The 18,973-nt window shown below is 43.9% G+C and overlaps 1 protein-coding gene and 1 long non-coding RNA gene across 3 annotated transcripts in view; one reads left to right on the forward strand and one right to left on the reverse strand.

The window, feature by feature from the left end:
• MAPKAPK3 (MAPK activated protein kinase 3) overlaps positions 1 to 18,973 on the forward strand; it is a 70,235-nt gene that overhangs the window by 48,443 nt on the left and 2,819 nt on the right. Inside the window, exons 3-10 of the mRNA XM_053377464.1 lie at positions 1,922 to 2,061; positions 5,136 to 5,200; positions 6,354 to 6,433; positions 6,850 to 6,976; positions 7,637 to 7,712; positions 8,022 to 8,146; positions 10,936 to 11,021; positions 16,072 to 16,152. Coding sequence (XP_053233439.1) covers positions 1,922 to 2,061; positions 5,136 to 5,200; positions 6,354 to 6,433; positions 6,850 to 6,976; positions 7,637 to 7,712; positions 8,022 to 8,146; positions 10,936 to 11,021; positions 16,072 to 16,152 — 780 coding nt within the window. The remainder of the gene's footprint in view (positions 1 to 1,921; positions 2,062 to 5,135; positions 5,201 to 6,353; positions 6,434 to 6,849; positions 6,977 to 7,636; positions 7,713 to 8,021; positions 8,147 to 10,935; positions 11,022 to 16,071; positions 16,153 to 18,973) is intronic.
• Positions 7,173 to 14,906, reverse strand: LOC128408170 (uncharacterized). Of its 2 annotated transcripts, XR_008328989.1 has the most exons (3): positions 14,543 to 14,906; positions 7,598 to 7,710; positions 7,173 to 7,400 (listed from the first exon to the last, which is right to left on the reverse strand). It is a non-coding gene; the product is annotated as an uncharacterized LOC128408170 (long non-coding RNA). The 2 variants fall into 2 exon arrangements; XR_008328988.1 differs by lacking the exon at positions 7,173 to 7,400 and having other exon boundaries at positions 7,519 to 7,710.

Genomic DNA, 18,973 nt, shown 5'->3' on the forward strand with positions numbered 1-18,973 from the left:
TCTGCTTCAGCAGTTGTGTCTAAACTTTAGGGGTATAAGAATTCCAGGAGTGGTATTGAACTCAGTTTTATTCAGAGTCCATTAATTTCAATAGGCCTACTCTTGAGTAAACCTCCCAAGTGGAGAATAAACATGAACAGGAGTATTGGATGTAGGAGTCTGTGTCATGAGAACTTTAACTTTCATTTTTTAAAAAAATGCAACATCTCAGCGACTGCAGAGTGTGTGAGATAATGCATCGTGAAATTTCAGAACACAGAGGGATGGCTGAATAAGACATCTTGTATTTCAAAGGGGTCAAATTTCATGTGCTTTATATCTTTGCTCCACCCCATGACCAGTTATAAACATTTCCAGATGTTGGTCTAATTTGCATACATGTTGCAGAACCCTGCTTTTCTCTGCACAGAGTTTGGATTTCTCTGGCCAGATCTTGAGGCATGAAAAGCCAAACAGTCACATTAGGGGAAAAAAGCCGGTGCTGCTTGGAGTATTTTCCAGTGTGATCTTTGGGGATAGATACTTAGATATAAATCTATTGTGAGGGTTGAAGCAAATCTCTGCCCTAATGGGGAGTGTTAGTGGATGCTTCAAAATAAAGTTGTTTCAGCTTATAGCAGGGACTGAAGCATAAGAACACAGTCAGTGACCCTTGGAATGCATGAGGTTGGTTTAACATTCAGGAAGCATATTCATACAGTCACTGTGTATTTAACAATCCTTGGTTGCTGGAAGGCCCCCAAGTGCTTTTTGCAATAGCCCATTTCTGTGCTGGCTGGAGTGGAGAGAAAGAGAAGCAAACCATCCTTACTTTGTCTGGAGAGCTGAAACATCTAACTCCATTCAAACTAGGTGTTGCTGCTGTCAGGAAGAAGTCCTCCCTCTGTCCCCATTCTTCCTTGCTAGTGCTTACATTTCAGAGTCTGAGTGCAATACTGAGAAAGGGTTATTTTGTGCCTACCTGAGTGGGGAAGAAGAGATTAAAACCTTTGCTTTTCCTGCCCATTGTTAAAGCTCTGCTCCACATCTCCGCACTAATCTACTTTTGCAGGCAAGCTTGTTGGCCTCTATGCAATAGGCACCTGACTACAGAGAGGTGTCAGCAAAATTCAGCCCTTCCGGGATGAGTTAGGGTGGCTGAGAGTCCTCAAGGTGGTCTCTCTGGTTAACATTTATTGTTGTTCTTAAAATTTCTATGCCTGCCCATCCGAAGATCACAGGGTGGTTCCCAATATAAAAACAGAAAACAAAAAATAATACCCCCATACACAGTTAAAAAGGCCATAGATTGTTTAATTAGCCAAAGGCCTAGGCTAATTCCTTTTTAATTAATTGATTAAATTTGCCCAAGCCCTAGGCTAATTTTTGCCTGGTGCCTAAAGATCTGCAACCAAGACACCAGGCAAGCCTCCCTAGGGAGAGCATTCTGCAAGCAGGGAGCCACCGCAGAAAAGGCCTGTTCTCGTGTTGCCACCCTCCAGATCTCTCATGGAGAAGGCACAAAAAAACGGGTCTCAGATGATGATTGCAGGGTACAGGTTGGTTCATATGGGGAGAGGCAGTCCTTGAGGTATTGTGGTCCTGAGCTGTTTAAGGCTTTATAGGTCAAAAGCAGCACTTTGAATTGGGCCTAGAAACTAATTGATATTTGGGTCAGGATTGATATCGTAGAGCTAGTAGCTTTAAGGTTTCTCTAGTCCAACAGGGTAGGTGCTATTTTGTGAAATTGCTTTTTCCCAGGCACAGAGCAACTTCACAGTCAGGTCCCTGTGTTTGTTCTGGGAACAAATATGTGGCTGCCCCTCTAGCAGTTGTCCAGCTCAGTGAGATATTTGCTCAGTTCCATGTCCATCAGACTTCTAAGTATGGTGGTCCAGGAAGACAAATGTGACCATTATTCCTGTTTCTTTTCCCTTTACAGCTCTTGTATGATAGCCCAAAAGCACGACAGGAAGTGGATCATCATTGGCGGGCTTCGGGCTGTCCACACATCGTCCACATCCTGGATGTTTATGAGAACATACATCATGGGAAGAGGTGCATCCTGATCATCATGGAATGGTATGAAGATAGAGCTAAATAGTTAGCTATACAAAATACATTCTGGAGATTTACATCAATACAAATGACAAAATTGACAAAATTTAGCCACTGATAAACATGTGAGCCAATAGGCTTTCTTTTGGGGTTTTTTTTAAAGCTGAGGAATGCTAGAAAATTAATCAAATAATAGATCTTATTCTAATTGCCCCTGCTAAAATTTTTGCAGTTTTTGCTGTCACCTAGTTATCTTGATCTGCCAGAAGAAAAGACAGGGTAGCAATGGTTGAGCGACCTGGTATGGATAGTAGTAGAGGGGTAATAACCTCACTCCTCAAAACTAGCAGTACATAAGCTACTGATTCAATACTGCCATCTCCACATGGACATAAATGGTTCTCCAGTGGAATGTGGCTTTACAGAGTTTTCTGGAATTATGGGGGGTGGGGGGCCCAAAATCTTTTTAAAAAACAACAACACAGAACCTTGGGGAAGGCAAGAATGTGCACTATTCTTCGTTTGTCTTTTCTTTCATTATTCTCTGTGAGTGACTATTGTTCCACACACAGAATGCTAGTCCAGTCCAAACCATTCACTGCATTGACTTTGATCCGTGCGGCACATGTTCGCGTGAGAGCAGAGTCCATTCTGGCCCTGAAGAAACAATAGCAGCACCTTGTGGCAATCCACTCCCTTTCAGAAGTTTGCATTGAGCTCAACCTTGCCTAACGTAGTAGGAAGCAGATATAAGAACATCCCTGTAGGATCAGACCAAAGGCCTGTCTAGTTCAGCATCTGGTTTCCTACAGTGGCCAACCAGAAAACCCAACAAGGCAGAATTTGAAGGGCATAGCTCTCTCTGCTCTGTGGTTGATGTCTGATCTGGTTGAACTGCATATTCAGTTCATACATTTCCAGGGTGGTTAATCAGGCTTGCAAGAGGAGAGAGGAGAGGAGTTAAGCTTGAAGGAGGCACTAATGCCCTGTTGCCATAGGTCAGAGAGAGGCAACAAATTGTCAGAGAAAATAGAAGCTGAGGTCTTAGCTGTGCTGGAAACAGGATAGCTTAGAATCATAGAATTGGAAGAGACTCTGAGGATCATATAGTCCAACCCCTTACAATGCAGGAATATGCAGCTGTCCCATATGGAGATTGAACCTTGGTGTACGGGGATCAAACCAACACCCCAACCACTAGGCCACACTCTGGCTCTTGTTTGTTTGGACCAACTTTCTCCAGACATACTAGGAGGCTAAAAATTCTGCTGTTAACAAAGAACTCTGTTTTGAAGCACACCAACCAACTTCCTGAATAAATAATGTTGATATTCCCCTTGTGTTGCCAGGACAGGCTTTTCGGGGTTTTATGTTTGTGAAAGCTCCTGTAAAGACATGATGATCCTGTGCAGACATGATCTGAGATGGTGAATAAATGAATGTAGTTGAACTGCTGTTTTGGCAAGCTCTCAAAAACCTGGAGGAGATGCAGAGGGTGGAGCCAGTGCTGGTGTGTTGAAACCCCCCTCCCTCCCTGCAATATATTGTTCAGAGCCAAATTTGTAAGCTGAACACTGAGTAGGTACATAGGAAACTGTCTGACTTGCATCAAAATCAGTGGAGATATAGGCAAGCCTAGCTTCCCATATCTTTGTTCTAAGGGTTCCATTTCATATCTTGGCCCAAAAAATGTTTGCTCAGATCACATTTTTCCTCTTTATCATTAAGTGGTTTCTTATGCAGAGTTTTGATAGGGCTGGCTTTGACTCTATCTTTCATTTGTGTGTTATCTTCCCCTCCTTTTGCTGCCTCTGTTGTTTTTCTCATACTTTTCAGAATTTTGATGGCATCAGAACAACAGGGATTACTCTTTGCCTTCCTGCAGTACTGTTTGATGTGCTCATTTCCAGTAGGGTCAACAAAGAGCAGTGATTCAGCTTTCTCTGAAGAGCCTGCCTCTATATTAAAACCACAGGCTTTAAAGCTTTTTTGTGCTTTTTTTGTTTGTTTTCTTCCTGCTCATTCATATGTAGGTTCCATTCTGCACACGGGCTACCTTAAAGCCCATTAATTTCAATAGGATTTAAGCTGTGATCCTGTGTGCTTTAAAGTAGATTAAATCCTATTGAAGTTAGTGTGATTAAAGTAGCCTGTGTGCAAGATTGCAACCTGGTCAAGAAGCAATGTGGTAGGAAATATATATGCAGTGCTTTTTTTCTGGGGGGATGCATACGCCTAAACATTTTGTGAATCTAAGTTTGGCCTCATTGAGGGGCAGTATTTCAATATGAGTAGGAAAATGAGAGTACCCCTAAACATTTTTTTTAAAACAACAACACTGTATATATGAAATATAATGTAACAAGTGGCTGAACTGAAGTTTACAGAGATATTGCTATGCCTGTATCTGAGGAGTAGGCAAAGGGAAGATTGCTGCCTTTCCTCCCATGTACTTTTGCAGCCTTGCTTTCCAAGTACAGTGGTACCTCGGGTTACATATGCTTCAGGTTACATACGCTTCAGGTTACAGACTCCGCTGTAACTCTGTTACAGACTCTGCTAACCCAGAAATAGTGCTTCAGGTTAAGAACTTTGCTTCAGGATGAGAACAGAAATCGTGCAGCAACGGCGTGGCAGCAGTAGGAGGCCCATTTAGCTAAAGTGGTGCTTCAGGTTAAGAACAGTTTCAGGTTAAGAACGGACCTCCGGAACGAATTAAGTACTTAACCCGAGGTACCACTGTATCTGAATGGTCCTAGAAAGCACCCCAAAGCTCTAAAACTCTGCAAGCAGGACACTTTGAATCCAATCAGCAACAGCTACAGAACAAGAATCATAGTTTCTTTATATCAGAGCTGTTTTAGGCATTTGAGCAACTGTGAGACAAAATAGTTACTGAGGCCTTCATCTATGCCATAAGGCCATAGTAACAATGTCTTGGACGCCTTTTAAGGATAATAAAGCTAATATTAGAAATGCACACAGCAGATAGGAAGTGGAAACAGCAGTATTCATTTATAAAAAAACCAAGCTACTGAGATGGGACCCCCTTTGTGCTTGCATTATGAATCCTCTGTGTGTTTGCACTTTGTTCACAGCATGGAGGGAGGGGAGCTGTTCAGCAGGATCCAGGAACGAGGCGACCAAGCTTTCACAGAAAAAGGTACAGCATTAAATTGTTTTTTCTCTATGTGTGTGTATAAAGAGCTTGTAGATCGGGGGGGGGGGGCTAGTGGCTTTTTGTCAGAAAGAAAACCCAAATTAGTCTGGATCATATAATTTGGAGGGGAGGTGTACAACTCCCTCCTCTGTCAAGCTGCAATGGCTATGATAGTGTGGAGCCAGGCCAGCCACATGAAAGGGAGGCCCTACTGTGCTTTGCCCAGGAACTCTCAGCAGCTTCTTCTTCCCCAGGAACTTTGAGGAAACAGGTGAAGGGGCTTAAAATGTCACCAAAGCTTTTTTTACAATTTTTTAAAAGTATCATTGGAAATATAACAGGTAACAGGGGGGAAATGTTGTCAGTCAACCGTAACAATGAGAATATTCCACTGATCCTGACTTAAACACATAATTTAATATAGGCAGTCCATGGGTAGAATTCAGCATCACACTGTGTTGAACGTTCTGTCTTCATATGCATGTCAGCTACCCATATAGAACAATGATTCCCCACCCCCTCTCCTATGCATTGTTGGGGACCTGCCAATTTGATCTCCCAGAGCCAATTCTGAGAGAGGAAGCCCCATTGCACAAGCAGAAGTCCTCCTGCACGGCTTCTGCCAACAGGCTTTAGGTGAATCATGCCCCATATGTCCAAACAGGTATCCAAAGCAGACTGACGATTATAAACTATACGTTCAAACATAGAAAGTGCAATGAGATATTTAGATCACTGAGTAGTAGATGGTAGGTGTTTATCCTTTCTGCTTTTCATTTTACGTCTCTCTGCTCAAGTCTGAGGGCTCAAAGGGCATTCAGAACCTTACTATCAGTTTAGGTGTGAATTGGTTAGTCATACCATAGGAACAAGTAGTGTATACTATATGTATGCACCATACATGACTTTCTGGTCATTTTTATGTTGCCTTCTAGGAAAGGTGCTGCAGAGCAGGAGAGTTTAAGATGTGTGGAGGCATAGTCATTTGCAAAACCCAAAACACAGCTGTTGGGGCTAATTTTAGTTTTTCCCCTGTCTTGACACTAGCCCTGCAAACAAACAAGCTAGTTGCTAGTCAGAAGCATTGCCTAGCTGCATATCTCTGAAGTATGGAGGGAATGTTAATGTGACCTTTCTCATGAATTTTTATTTCTAGAGGCCTCTGAAATAATGAGAGACATTGGAACAGCCATTCAGTATCTACATGGGATGAACATCGCCCACAGAGATGTCAAGGTGAGGCTTGAAAAGTGCCTTGGCAGAGAAGAGAAATGCCTAGACCATAACAAGAAAATGGACAGTGGTGACTTGACACAGGCCATGTTACTACATTGAGAGGAACTAGTGTGTCCCAGTTTTTAATTGTGCGAAGAAGAACCATCTTGGTCAGGATCCCAGGTATCTTCTAAGTATACAGTTGTCCAGAAGCTCAGTGCATTTTTAAAAGACTTATTGAAGAAGGCCTGGTGTTTATTTAAAATCTGCATCACCACATTGCAATCTACTGATAATAAAATACAAACTTGATGCTGGGCACTACACCACCTATCAGCCTAGAGGAACAGAACAAAGCCTACAGTTGAATAGAACTTCGCCCCAGAAACCTCTCCTGTTCAGCCTCATTTTATGTTTCTCTCTTGACACCATCACAGCCAGAAAACCTGCTTTATACATCTAAAGCAAAGGATGCAGTACTGAAGCTTACAGACTTTGGATTTGCCAAAGAGACGACGATGCAGAATGCGCTGCAGACCCCCTGTTATACTCCCTATTACGTAGGTGAGTCTGCATGTTCCCCTCCCCCCCACTTTTCTCTTTAGTTGTTAAGTCCAGGGGGAGAACATGATTGTGCTTTAGGAAAAAACCCTCCCCACCTCAGATCTCTGCAACCGTCAGGCTCCAGGCCGTCAGGTACCAGAACCAGGGTTAGGATCTTGCTTGCCAGTTCAAGTGGGCCAGATCTGGTGCAAGGTAGGATAGCGGGCTGGAGCTTAGGCAGCCAGTGTCCTTACCCAAGAAACAAGTTGATCAGGCTGAGGAACATACTCTGAGGCTAGGGCTTTGCAGGGCCTAGTGAGCAGAAATTGACCCAGGTGTCTGATGACTCAGATGGGCATCTTAGATGGCACCATCAAAGCACAGTGCTCACTCTTTCCAGCACAGGATGAGAGCACTGATGGCTCAGGAAGTCAGGGACCAAAGCCTGAGCACAGGGAACACCAGTTCAGAACACACACACTTGCACAAGATGTAAAATACCATGAAATATTTGTCAAGCTTCACCAGCACCCATGGGGTTCAGGTACAAATACTTAAAAGTATTATTTCAACCAGTAACAGCTTTTTTAATTAAAAAAATGCAAATATTTGTAGTTTGTGATCAAAATAAGAGAAACTGACATTCACAGTTCTTTTGGTTCTCTTCCCCATCCCAATCAGCCCCAGAAGTCCTTGGTCCTGAGAAGTATGACAAATCCTGCGATATGTGGTCTCTTGGTGTCATCATGTACATACTGTAAGTGTGAAGTGGGGGAGAAATAGATTAACGAAGTTGAGCCCTTAACATGTCATGTATGAATAAACACTTCCCTTCTATCCCAAACTACATCCATCCCCAATCATTGGTGTTTTAAAATGATGTTTCCTTTTATGCCACACTCAGATAATTAGTCACTGGGCTATTACTCATTCCATCAGAAGAATCGACAGACATCTGGGACTGTGCATTGGGCTGCTGAAGTTGTGGGGAAGGTCAGGGAGGAGACAGAGATGTGGTCATTTCCCAGACAGTACAATTTCTTCTCTACATCCCACTCTTTTGTAGCTTGTGTGGATTCCCTCCTTTCTACTCCAACACTGGCCAGGCCATTTCTCCTGGAATGAAGAGAAGAATTCGGATGGGGCAGTATGGATTTCCAAATCCTGAATGGTCAGAAGTATCCGATGAAGGTAAATGGATTCCCCTGTGTACTTTCTGGTATTGTGCATCAATGGTGTGTGTGTTTAACGTTTTAAATATTCTGTGGTGAGACTGGCCCAGCATATATGCTACTTGGAGATCTCTAAAATAAAAGGAATGTAGCTCAGTGGTAGAGCATCCACCTTGCGTGCATGCATGCAGAAGGCCCAGATTCAATCCCTGGCAACTCCACATAGGGCTGGGAGAGACCCCAGTCTGAAATTTTGTGGAGCTGCTGCTGCCAGTGGATCATACTATAGACCAGTGGTTCCCAAACTTTTTTTTTACCCCTGAACCACTTGAAGATTGCTGAGGATCTTGGTGGACCACTTCTGCCTGTTGTCTAGCAATTGTAATTTGTGTGCTAGATGCTAATGTTGCTATTGCGGACCACCGAAATGATGCTTATGAACCACCAAGGGTCCATGAGCCACACTTTGGGAAATCCTGTTGTAGATAGTACTGAACTAGATGTGTCAATGAACTAACTTGTAGATGGTAGCTTCCTAAAAGGTTTTGTTAAACCTCCCAGAGTTTAAGAAAAGTAAACACCTGCCTCTTACACACGATGTAAAGAAGTTTCAGAAACGCAAAATACCATTAAATTAACTCTGCTTCTCAAATACCGTTCCTTCAAACCCAACACTTACATTAGAGTGGGGATAAAAAAAGTGCTGCACCAGCAAAAAAAAAGTGGGCAGGAATGAGATCCCAGTAACAAGTGTTATTCCAGGGCATCATCGTGACTTCTGTGGTATTTTCCTTGTCTATTGAACTGGCTGCCCTAGTGCCTTTTTGACATGTGCTACAACTTGAGTAACACCTACTGCTTGCAGGCATGATGCTCCCTAAGCAGATTTTGTAGCAGAGGGATGAGGCAGCATGTGTATGGCATCGTGAGTAGCCTACTGATGCACCACAGTAGAGTCATTTTGCCACCTCCGGGCCGGCTTTGTTGGTACAATCATAGGCATCTGATAGTTGCAGCTGATGTACATAACGGGTGAGCTATCCTTAGTTCACAGAGAAGCTGCAGCAATTACCTTGATGCAGGTCACACTGTACTGTCACAACTATGTTTAGCAGTAATAGAAAGCCCTGTCATCCATCTAACACAAGAAATCCTGCACACACCCCAAATCCTGTTTCCTGTTAGAAACTCCAGCTCCTTTCTGAGCTGTCCTAGGGAAATGTTGTGTCCTGCTTGGCCAGCAGAAGGAGGTTTACAGGACTCCTGTGTAATCTTGGACATGAGAGAGTGAGTTGAGGGAGGGGGGAAATGTGTGGGAAATGCCTCCCCCTTCTGCCACCCTGAGACACCCATGATCAATCAGAACCTCAAACCTAAGTTGTTGGTCACTACATTCATTGTTAGGAATGAATCTCACTTTACCAGTGTTCCTAAGTCAGAATTGAAGGGCTGATTCAGGTACGCATTAGTCGGGGTGCAGATGTGAGGTATCCAAAGTCAGACCCACATGCTCCAAGGGTTTATTTCAAAAGCATGGATTATTTCAAAAGCCCCAGGTACTCCACACGTTATTTGTTTAGCAGAAATTTAGAAGCATAAGCCGTTCTTGCATTTGAAATTCTGCTGATCTGTTATGTCAAAATCGGACTTCCATGCTCTCCAGGCTCGAAAAATGTCATGGATTCTAACCTTTTTCTGGACATAGCATAAGATCATGGCCCCATGTGAAAAGTGAATCTGTGGGTACACACACATGCACCTCCAGCTGAACCTGTGAATGGAGCCTATGTGTTTACAACAGTTGTGCAGGCAGGCTGTGTTCACAGGTTTGGATGAAAGTGTAGGGGGCGGGGCCTGCTTCTTCTTCACGTTTATTTCCACAAGGATGAACATGTGACCAATGCCTACATATCATGGGACTAAACAAACTGTAGAAACTTTGTATAAGAGGGTACAGATGTTTTCCTGCACTCCTAACCATGCCTATATAGAAGCAAGTTCTTTTTAACTTGGTGAAACTTCTGTATAAATCTGATTAGGTTTGGGCAGTCAAATGTGGATCTAAACACTTGCAGCAAAGAGTATTTTTTACAGCTCAGCTTATGAAACTGTTTAACTCTGTAATTTTGTTCTTTCTCCTGCTTCACACCTTTCATCTCTTTTGCTCTCTCTTTGCAGCTATATATTTATTGCAATTATTTCTATCCCATGTTTCAGGATGCAAATCCTTCCAAGTAACATCAATGCAATTTAAAAACACACTGTAAGGAATTACAACATTTAGCACGTCATAAGGATCCTTCTCACTGGCAGCTGGTGACAGATGGCTTTTTGCAGAGGAGCCAGTCCAGGCTCCTCTCAGCACAGGATCAGGCAATCACACTCTCTGTGAATCCTTCCCATGGAGTAACTGGTAGTTGGCCTTATGGTGGGCAGCTGGAGCAGGCAGGGGTAACTTCTTCACCTGGCCTATCATTAAATAAATAGTATATATGTGGTAGAGCATGCACTTTGCATACAGAAGGCCCCAGGTTTGATCCCTGATGATTCCAGGTAGGGCTGGGAATGCCCTCTGTCTCAAGCTCCAGAGAGCTGCTGCCAGTCATTGTAGACAATATGGAGCTGGATGGGAGAATCTAAATGGATGGACTTGGTATAAGGCAGTTTCCCATGTTTTATACAGTCATTTGTAAGTGTCAGACTTTCTTCTGACTTGATAGCAGAGGAAAAGTGACAAGAGTTCAAGGGTTCTTAATAGTTTGAATTTTGTAGGATCTTGTCATTGATGTTTGTCTTTTTGCTTTTCAGTTAAGCAGCTAATTCGTCTGCTGCTGAAGACAGACCCAACAGAGAGGATGACAATTTCTCAGTTTATGAATCACCCCTGGATTAATGTAAGTCCTGCAAGAACACTCGTGTGTGTGTGTGTGTTGGTGTTGTTGTTTTAATTTGGACACGAGGCTGCCTGCTGTGGTAAGAGGGAATATAACTCATTTAACCAGGAGTCTGCCCTGTATAAAAGGGATATAATTTCCACTCTGCAGTGTGAGAGAACTCTTGGGGGTGGGGTAAAATTTCCCTGTCAGTGGCAGTCAAGGACACTACACCCCCATCCCAACTGCTCCCGGCTAGCATTTTCTGTTCAGTGCACCATGCACACGCCCTCCTTCCCTCACTTATAAAAAAAGCCATGTTACCTCATCAGTGTAGGATTTATGGAGGACTATTATTAGACATTCAAGGCACCGTCGTGCTGAACTGCTCTCTATTGATATGAATAGAGAGCCTCCTGCTTTAAGGGCGTTCTTGGTCTTTGGCACAGATCTGGAAAAGTTGGGGTTATTGAGTGGGGCGATAGTGGAGGTTTATGTGCAGCACTCTAAGAAAACAACACCAGAAGCTGCTTTTAATGGGTGATGCTAACTAAAAGGCCATGGCAGCCTCTCATGTCATAGAATTCTTTGCCTCCAGCAAGAAACAAGCCGCTGCTAAGGCTACAAATCTGAGCAGTTTCAGAGCAGCTTTTCTGTCTATTGCTATGCAGGACTCACTGGAGTTTTGTGCATTTATTTTTTCTTTATTAGATTTCTATTCCCTTCTGCCATTAAGGTTATATCCCTCTATATATGTGTCTATATAAAAATAAAAAACAAATAAAAAGGAAGGGAAAGAACACAAAGAAATTAAATGTCCCTAAATAATACATGTATTGCCCCAGAGAGCAGCTGGCATGCAGTTGTCGGGGGTGGCTAACATTTTTAGACCTGTGGGGAGATCTGGATTTTTGAGTAAGTGATGTGGGCACCACCCGCTCTGATCCTTCTCATTCCCCAGATCAGCCATCTCCACCACAGACGGGCAGAAAGAGAGGAAGCACACATGCAGGCACACACACTTCACTTTTCTCAGGGTTCTGGGGAAAAGCTTATTAATCTGTGCAGTGAAAACAAGAGGAAGTGGGGAAGAGTATTACTCTCCCTCCTTCAAATTTGATGTGCTTTTCAGGGGACAAAAAGTAGCCATCCTCGTGACCAAGGCGCAGTGACTGGGTGTGCCAAAAGAGTTTTGAGGGTGCCAGGGGAAGACCTCAACGGCACTACTTCACCCGCAGTGCCACACTGGCAACTGCTGCTCTAAGCAATAGCATGCAACCTCCTAACAGCTGTTGGTCATTTGGCCACTTAGTGGACCAGGCAAACCTCCACACTAAAGTAATTCCTCTCATGACCCTGCCCCCAGCCCCAAATTCAAGGCAAACACGGTGCTGCTGTTCTACGGACTGCTTTTACTTCATGCAGGACCATACTAAAGTCAGAAAAGTTAATTAACCTACACTGCACTTGCCTTCATTCATAGATCCCAAAATTTATTAAATGCAAATGATTTTGGCCTTACTAAAAGTCATTTGTAACTGGTCTGGAAAATGAAGCAGTAATAAATGTAAATAGCTTGATTGGGTCACAGATTGGATGCTATACTTGATGCAAATCTAAAGTGAAAAGGAGGTGTTTAAAGTAAGTGAGAAGCAACTCTACCATGTGCTGACATCTAAACAAAAATGTGGTTGAAAAGAGAAATACCTTGAAAGCTCCTGGGATTGTGTGCTACATAGAGAGAGTGGTTAAATAGACATCTAGATGCCATCTCTATGAGAACAAGCAAAGTCCCAGTTGATGCATCATCTCAGCCTCAGTGACAATGTGTCAAGGTAAATAGTTAAGCAGGTGGACAAGTTAAGTGTACATGCAAAAATGTTCTTCTAAACTAATTGGTTGAAGTAGAAGTTGGAGGAAATTAGCCAGGAGTATATAAGTAAGTGAAGTTGTGAATGAGCACAATAAGAAGTTGAAATCCTGGTCATCCAAGGTAGCTTCACCTGAAATGCTATTCATCCCATGTTCAGGGCCACCTCAATAGGCAGAGCTGAAGGGTTTCCATGCATAGATGAAATGGTGCTATCAGGAAGAGGACGTAGATTTGTTAGGGAGCATTCTGGGGAACAAAGCCAGATCCATATAAAGGGATGGGCTCCGCTTAAACCAAAATATTATCCGTCCGTTGGTCTTCAATCAATTCAGATTTATTGCTTATAACTATAAGCCATCACAATATAGAACACAGGTGAGGCTGTTAAATATAATGCAACAATATTGAAGTGTATTATTCACCACCTTCTGTGCATGACAATCATGTGTTATGGCTGCAAAACACAAGGCTGAACACATTGCAAGTGAGGTTAACAGATTCTGGTAAGCTGTTGGGGGAAGTCAGCTTCTCCCTACACACAACCTAATAAAATAAAAAATTCAGCCCTAAATATTGTTCAGCTCAGAGACCTGGTGCTTCCAAATCTCAGATGAGCTAGATTGCCTCCAGAACTTAATATCAAAGAAGTGGCAGAGCATGCCCTTTTGTTAAAGTTTACATAGAAAGGAACGGCAAAAGCAAAGGGAACACTCAGCGGTACAGAGCCTGGCAGGGACTCTTAACATCCCACCAATGCAGTTTTAGTCTCTCTCCTTTCCCTTTTCCCTTGGCAGATAACAAATCAACAGTAGTTAAGCAGGCACTGCTGTTAGGAGCCATCTTGCAATGGAAAGAACGAATGGAGTTGCAGGGGCGATAAATGTACATGCATACGCTCCATCTGTCATTATTTTCTCCAAGCACTTTATAAACACTAATTTATCTTTGCAGTCCTCCCTGAAACATTTGTTTCTTTTTCTATATTTAAATAACCTAGGAAGAAAGTAGAATACTGATTTGACCAACATTCCATACAGTTGGCAAGGCTCAGGATAAAACACAAAAGGGATTGTCTCATGTTTCTTGCTGATAATTCCCAACCACATTCATTTAGACACATTTGTGTTACCTAACTAATTACCTTTATATATTGCCAGTTCTCTTTGTTGGTACATCTCCAGTATAGGGGCCACTGGATGTAACATTTCCCTCCGGGTCTATGCTTGTGGAAGGATTCTCATGAGGTACCTCCATGAAGAAACATGGAGTCAAAATGGGCCATCTTTGTGGATTTCCTGGAAGAATCCATAAGCAGGATGCCAAGGGTACAACTTACTGCAGAAGTATGTCCAGTGGTTTACCTGTCAAAGCTAGTCCTTCCCTTAAGGGAACCTGGGAACTGCAAAGGAGCTAGGGATTGCTGAACATACTGTTCTCAGAAGCCACATTAAGCTGCAGTTCCCAGTGTTCTGGCTGCAGAGTAGGATCCATGGCAGCAGAATCTGATTTGAAAGCACTTTGTGGCAGTGATACTAATAAACAAAGAGGCAGTACAGATAACTCACAATATAGGTTCCTGGCCATCGTGTGTATAAGCAAAATCACGTAAAGCCAGAACACCCCCTAGAAAAGCAGGAAAATACCATTTTTAAAAAACAGCTGCACTTACCAGTGCGGGGCAAATGCAGCCCTCAGTCTTCCTCTTAGTTTTCCTCCTTCTCTCCCTCACTGGATACTTGCTGAAAATGATATGAGGACCGGGGTGGGAGGTGGGGATTGACAGGTAGCCAGAAGACGTTCTTGGCTGTGGTTAAGATCCAGAGGAAGGTTGCCTGTGCACATCCGCTGATGGTGATGGTTTCTTTGTCAGAAAAATTGTGATTGGCAGCTGCAGCTGTTTCTTGAGCTCATCAAACATTTCCTTGTAAAGTCTCAGAGTGTCTGTAATCCCACGGATGATCTTGAGGCTGTGTTCCATGGTGGGGTCAAACTCTCCAATCAGATCATTTGTGTGCTTTTAAGAGGTTTTCCTGCTCTCCCCTCCCCTGCTATTTTCTTATCCCCCCCCCAACCGTGCATGCCATTTTTGCATCATTCTTTAAAAAATATTATTCAGCAATGTGCTTAAAGTTGTGAGCGTGTATGTTAAATAAGTGTGAGTTGCACGTTACGTGTAGGAAAAAGAAAATCTCCTTTGTGCCTGAAGTGTGGCAACCTGCACTCCTTTTCACTATTAGACTGTTTCTATTTCATTTTGACCTAAATACCTAAATTTGCCATTCTTTTATACTGGACCTTTTCCTATGGTGCATGGCTTGGCTGGGTTATGCTGTCTGGAGCTGCTCTCCTCTGTAAGGACCTTCCTGCTGCACAATTGCTTTCATGCAATTAGCCCATATTGCATAAGCCCAGGGGGCAGCCCCAGGCAGCATGACCCAAGTGTCAAGAATGATGGGAGTTGTAGTCCAGCAATATTGACCATCACTGGCAGAAGCTGATATGAAAGCAAGAGGGCCTGGAAGTCATGACCTCCATGCTTATGTGCTGAAGCACATTTTCACATTATGTAGAAATACATTTATTAGAACCCTATTACTGAGTTGGAGAGGAGTGCAATTTTAGAATCACAGGAATGGAGGGAGCATATCACGCTTTACCCTCTTGCTATTTTCCAGCTCCGGATTTACTCTTCCCTGGCAGCTTTTCACTCTGGGGTTTCAAATGTATGTTTGCCTCTCAGTCTTATTCCATAGCTGCAATCCTATGGAAATGACACATACAGTGGTACCTCGGGTTAAGTACTTAATTCGTTCCAGAGGTCCGTTCTTAACCTGAAGCACCACTTTAGCTAATGGGGCCTCCTGCTGCTGCCGCAGCACCACCAGAACATGATTTCTGTTCTCATCCTGAAGCAAAGTTCTTAACCTGAGGTAATATTTCTGGGTTAGTGGAGTCTGTAACCTGAAGCGTATGTAACCCGAGGCACCACTGTATTTCAGTCATATTGGAAACGCAACTGTGCTTAGCAATGCAGCTAAGTACGTTTTTCTCTCTCCCTCCTGTTGCTTAGGAGACATATTTATACAATTTTCTCAAGACTTGTAATTACTTCATCAGCAAGGACGATGAGTGGTAATGTGTGAGTGTGTTGTTGTCAGAATTACCGCTTCTGAATAGCTGCTTCTTTGGTTTCCTTAGCAATCCATGGTGGTGCCACCTACCCCTCTTCATACTGCCCGGGTTCTGCAAGAGGATAAAGATCACTGGGATGAAGTGAAGGTAATGATCACATATATTAGTAGGCTGGGCATTCGCAAATCCAGTCAGAGATAGTTTGATTGCTTTTCTTTCTGAACATCTTTTACCAGCTCATTACCAGCATTTTCATAACGATTGCCCAACTATACAGAAATAACTGATTAAGATGTTGTCTATATTCAATCAAGGGCAGACTCTAGCACACATGTCAGTAAACCATGAGCTGCGGGTTTCATGCTACCCATCTCCCCCACATGGGTGCCCAGTCTACCTTCTTGATACTGGATTTTGCACAGTAATTGGGAGGAAGGTGCACAGAAAGAGTAATTCTCTGTGCAACTTCCATGCAAACCACACTCCTTCCAACATGCCAATAGCTGTTTGCTGGTCTTGGGGAGCACAGTGGTTCTCCAACTTACCAAACAACTCTTTGGCAGGCAAGCAAGAGCGTCATCTCTCCCTTGTGGGGTGGACAGAAGTCTGTTCTTTTCTGATCCATAGGGAGAGGCATTGAGTGTGTGCACATGCATACCCAGGCCATGCCACTTTTTGCCCTAACCATGCTTATTGGCATTCAGCCTCTGAGTGACTACCCACTTCCGCATGTGACCCTCAGAGGCAAAACACTTTCCAGCCCTACACATAGCAAAACAGTATGTTCTAAAACAGTGTTTCCCAACCCTTTTCCGACCATAGCCACCCTTCTGACATTGCTTCCTTCCAGTGGCCCCCCATGGGCGTAGCCAGGGGGCGGGGGGGGGGCCAGGAGAGCAGCTGCCCCTATAAGTAAAAATCAATACAAATTTGAGATTCTGCCCCTAGTAACAAAAACCTGCCCCCCTGTTTTGCCAATTGACTTTGCAGGTTTTTTTAAAGGATCTTTGGTACTCAATATATGAGGGAAAAGATATTTTTATTTCAACAGAATAGGTCAAACTCCAGAAACAATAACAAAAACAAAACCTCAAACAGTAAGCTTCCTTAAACCTTCTTACACAGTAATAAACCTCCTTAAACCTTCTTATACAGCAACATAAAACCCTCTACCATCAAGAAATAACCCCAAAGGAACAATTTCAAAGCAACAATTTTCCTCACCAGACCTTCACCCACATACAACACCAGATCAAACTGTGGGAAGCCCCAGCAGTGTTTGGTCCATCCTCCTCCTCCTCCTGACCACATTGCCCTGCACTATTTGTACCTGTCTCAACCAGGTGGGGCTAGCTATCTCCACGGTCGCCACTCATAGCAATGAGGGCTCCTAATCAGGGCAATCAAACCCCAGTTGGGCCACCCTCAAGGGCAGGAGTGGTTCTGCAAGGACTCACAGGAAGGTTTGGCTGTGTAAGGCCAAACTTAAAGTAAAGGGACCCCTAACCATTACGTCCAGTAATGACCGACTCGGGGGTTGCGCGCTCATCTCGTTTTATTGGCCGAGGGAGCCGGCGTACAGCTTCCGGGGCATGTGGCCAGCATGACTAAGCTGCTTCTGGCGAACCAGAGCAGCGCACGGAAACGCTGTTTACGTTCCCGCCATACCGGTACCTATTTATCTACTTGCACTTTGGGACGCGGGTGGCGCTGTGGGTTAAACCACAGAGCCTAGGACTTGCCAATCAGAAGGTTGGCGGTTCGAATCCCCACGACGGGGTGAGCTCCCGTTGTTCGGTCCCTGTTCCTGTCAACTTAGCAGTTCGAAAGGCCAAACTTACACCTCCTCTATTTTTCTTGTGCATTTTCCACAACACCCCCAACAAAAATTCTGGCTATGCCCATGCTCCCCCCTCCAATCAGTAGAAAGGTAGCTATTTAAATGTTTTGTTTGCAAATAGAACATGTTTTATTCATATATATTTTTAAATAATTTATCCAAAATACAATTACACAAAATGATAGGAGCATAATGAAATATTGTTAAAGCAGGAAAACATAGAATCATGGAGCTGGAAGGGACCCTGAGGGTTATCTTTCTAGTGCAACCCCCTGCAACGTAGCAAACTCAGCTAAAGCATCCATGACAGATGGCCACCCAACCTCTGCTTAGAAACCTCCAAGGAAGGAGAGTCCAGAACCTCCTGAGGGAGAGCCATCTTCCATGTATTATAAAAAGTAAACAACATTTATTTGACCCAAGTTATTTGACAGAGAGTGGGAAACCTTCAGATATAGTGCCAAAGGCGCACAGGGAGAATTTTAAAAAGCAAGTGGTCCTCACTGATGCAGTGCAAAAAGATCATCATCAGGAGGAGCCCTGCCTGCCTGAATAAAGCACTATATGGCCCCACACAGGCCCTGAACTCAGTCTGCCTTTCTTCTGAGTAGACACTTAGTCATTTACTAGATGCAAGTCAGCAGCACCAGAAGCCCCTACTCGGCTAGGCATTGGGGTGGATTTCACCCCACACCTTGCAGAACTGGGCCAACGCTGCCAACTGGCCTTGTGCCCCTCGGCAACATCCAAAGGCCCTGATCCACTAGGTGCTGGGGTGGATTGCACCCTGCACCTTGCAGAGTCAGGCCCAGGCTGCCACCGGGCCCAGCACTGGTGGTAGCAACAAAGCAGCTCCTGCTCATCCAGCCCTATCCATTGCCATCCCACCACTACGCTTACCTGACCTGAGGGGTTCTGGATTGCGGGCTCTATTGGTCAAAACAGGAGCCTCAGCGATTGCCCCCTCCTGCCGGAAACAAACTAAGACTGCTCCAAGAAAATGCACGTGGAAAAAGGAGTACTAGGCCCTGGTGGGCCACCCCCTTACCTGCTTGTGATTGGCCAATCAGGATTTTTAAAAATGATTTTTTCCCTTCACTTCTCCCTTCTATGCCCCCTAGCCTCATG

Source organism: Podarcis raffonei, chromosome 2, assembly GCF_027172205.1.
Source record: "Podarcis raffonei isolate rPodRaf1 chromosome 2, rPodRaf1.pri, whole genome shotgun sequence".
Classification (NCBI taxonomy): Eukaryota; Metazoa; Chordata; class Lepidosauria; order Squamata; family Lacertidae; genus Podarcis; species Podarcis raffonei.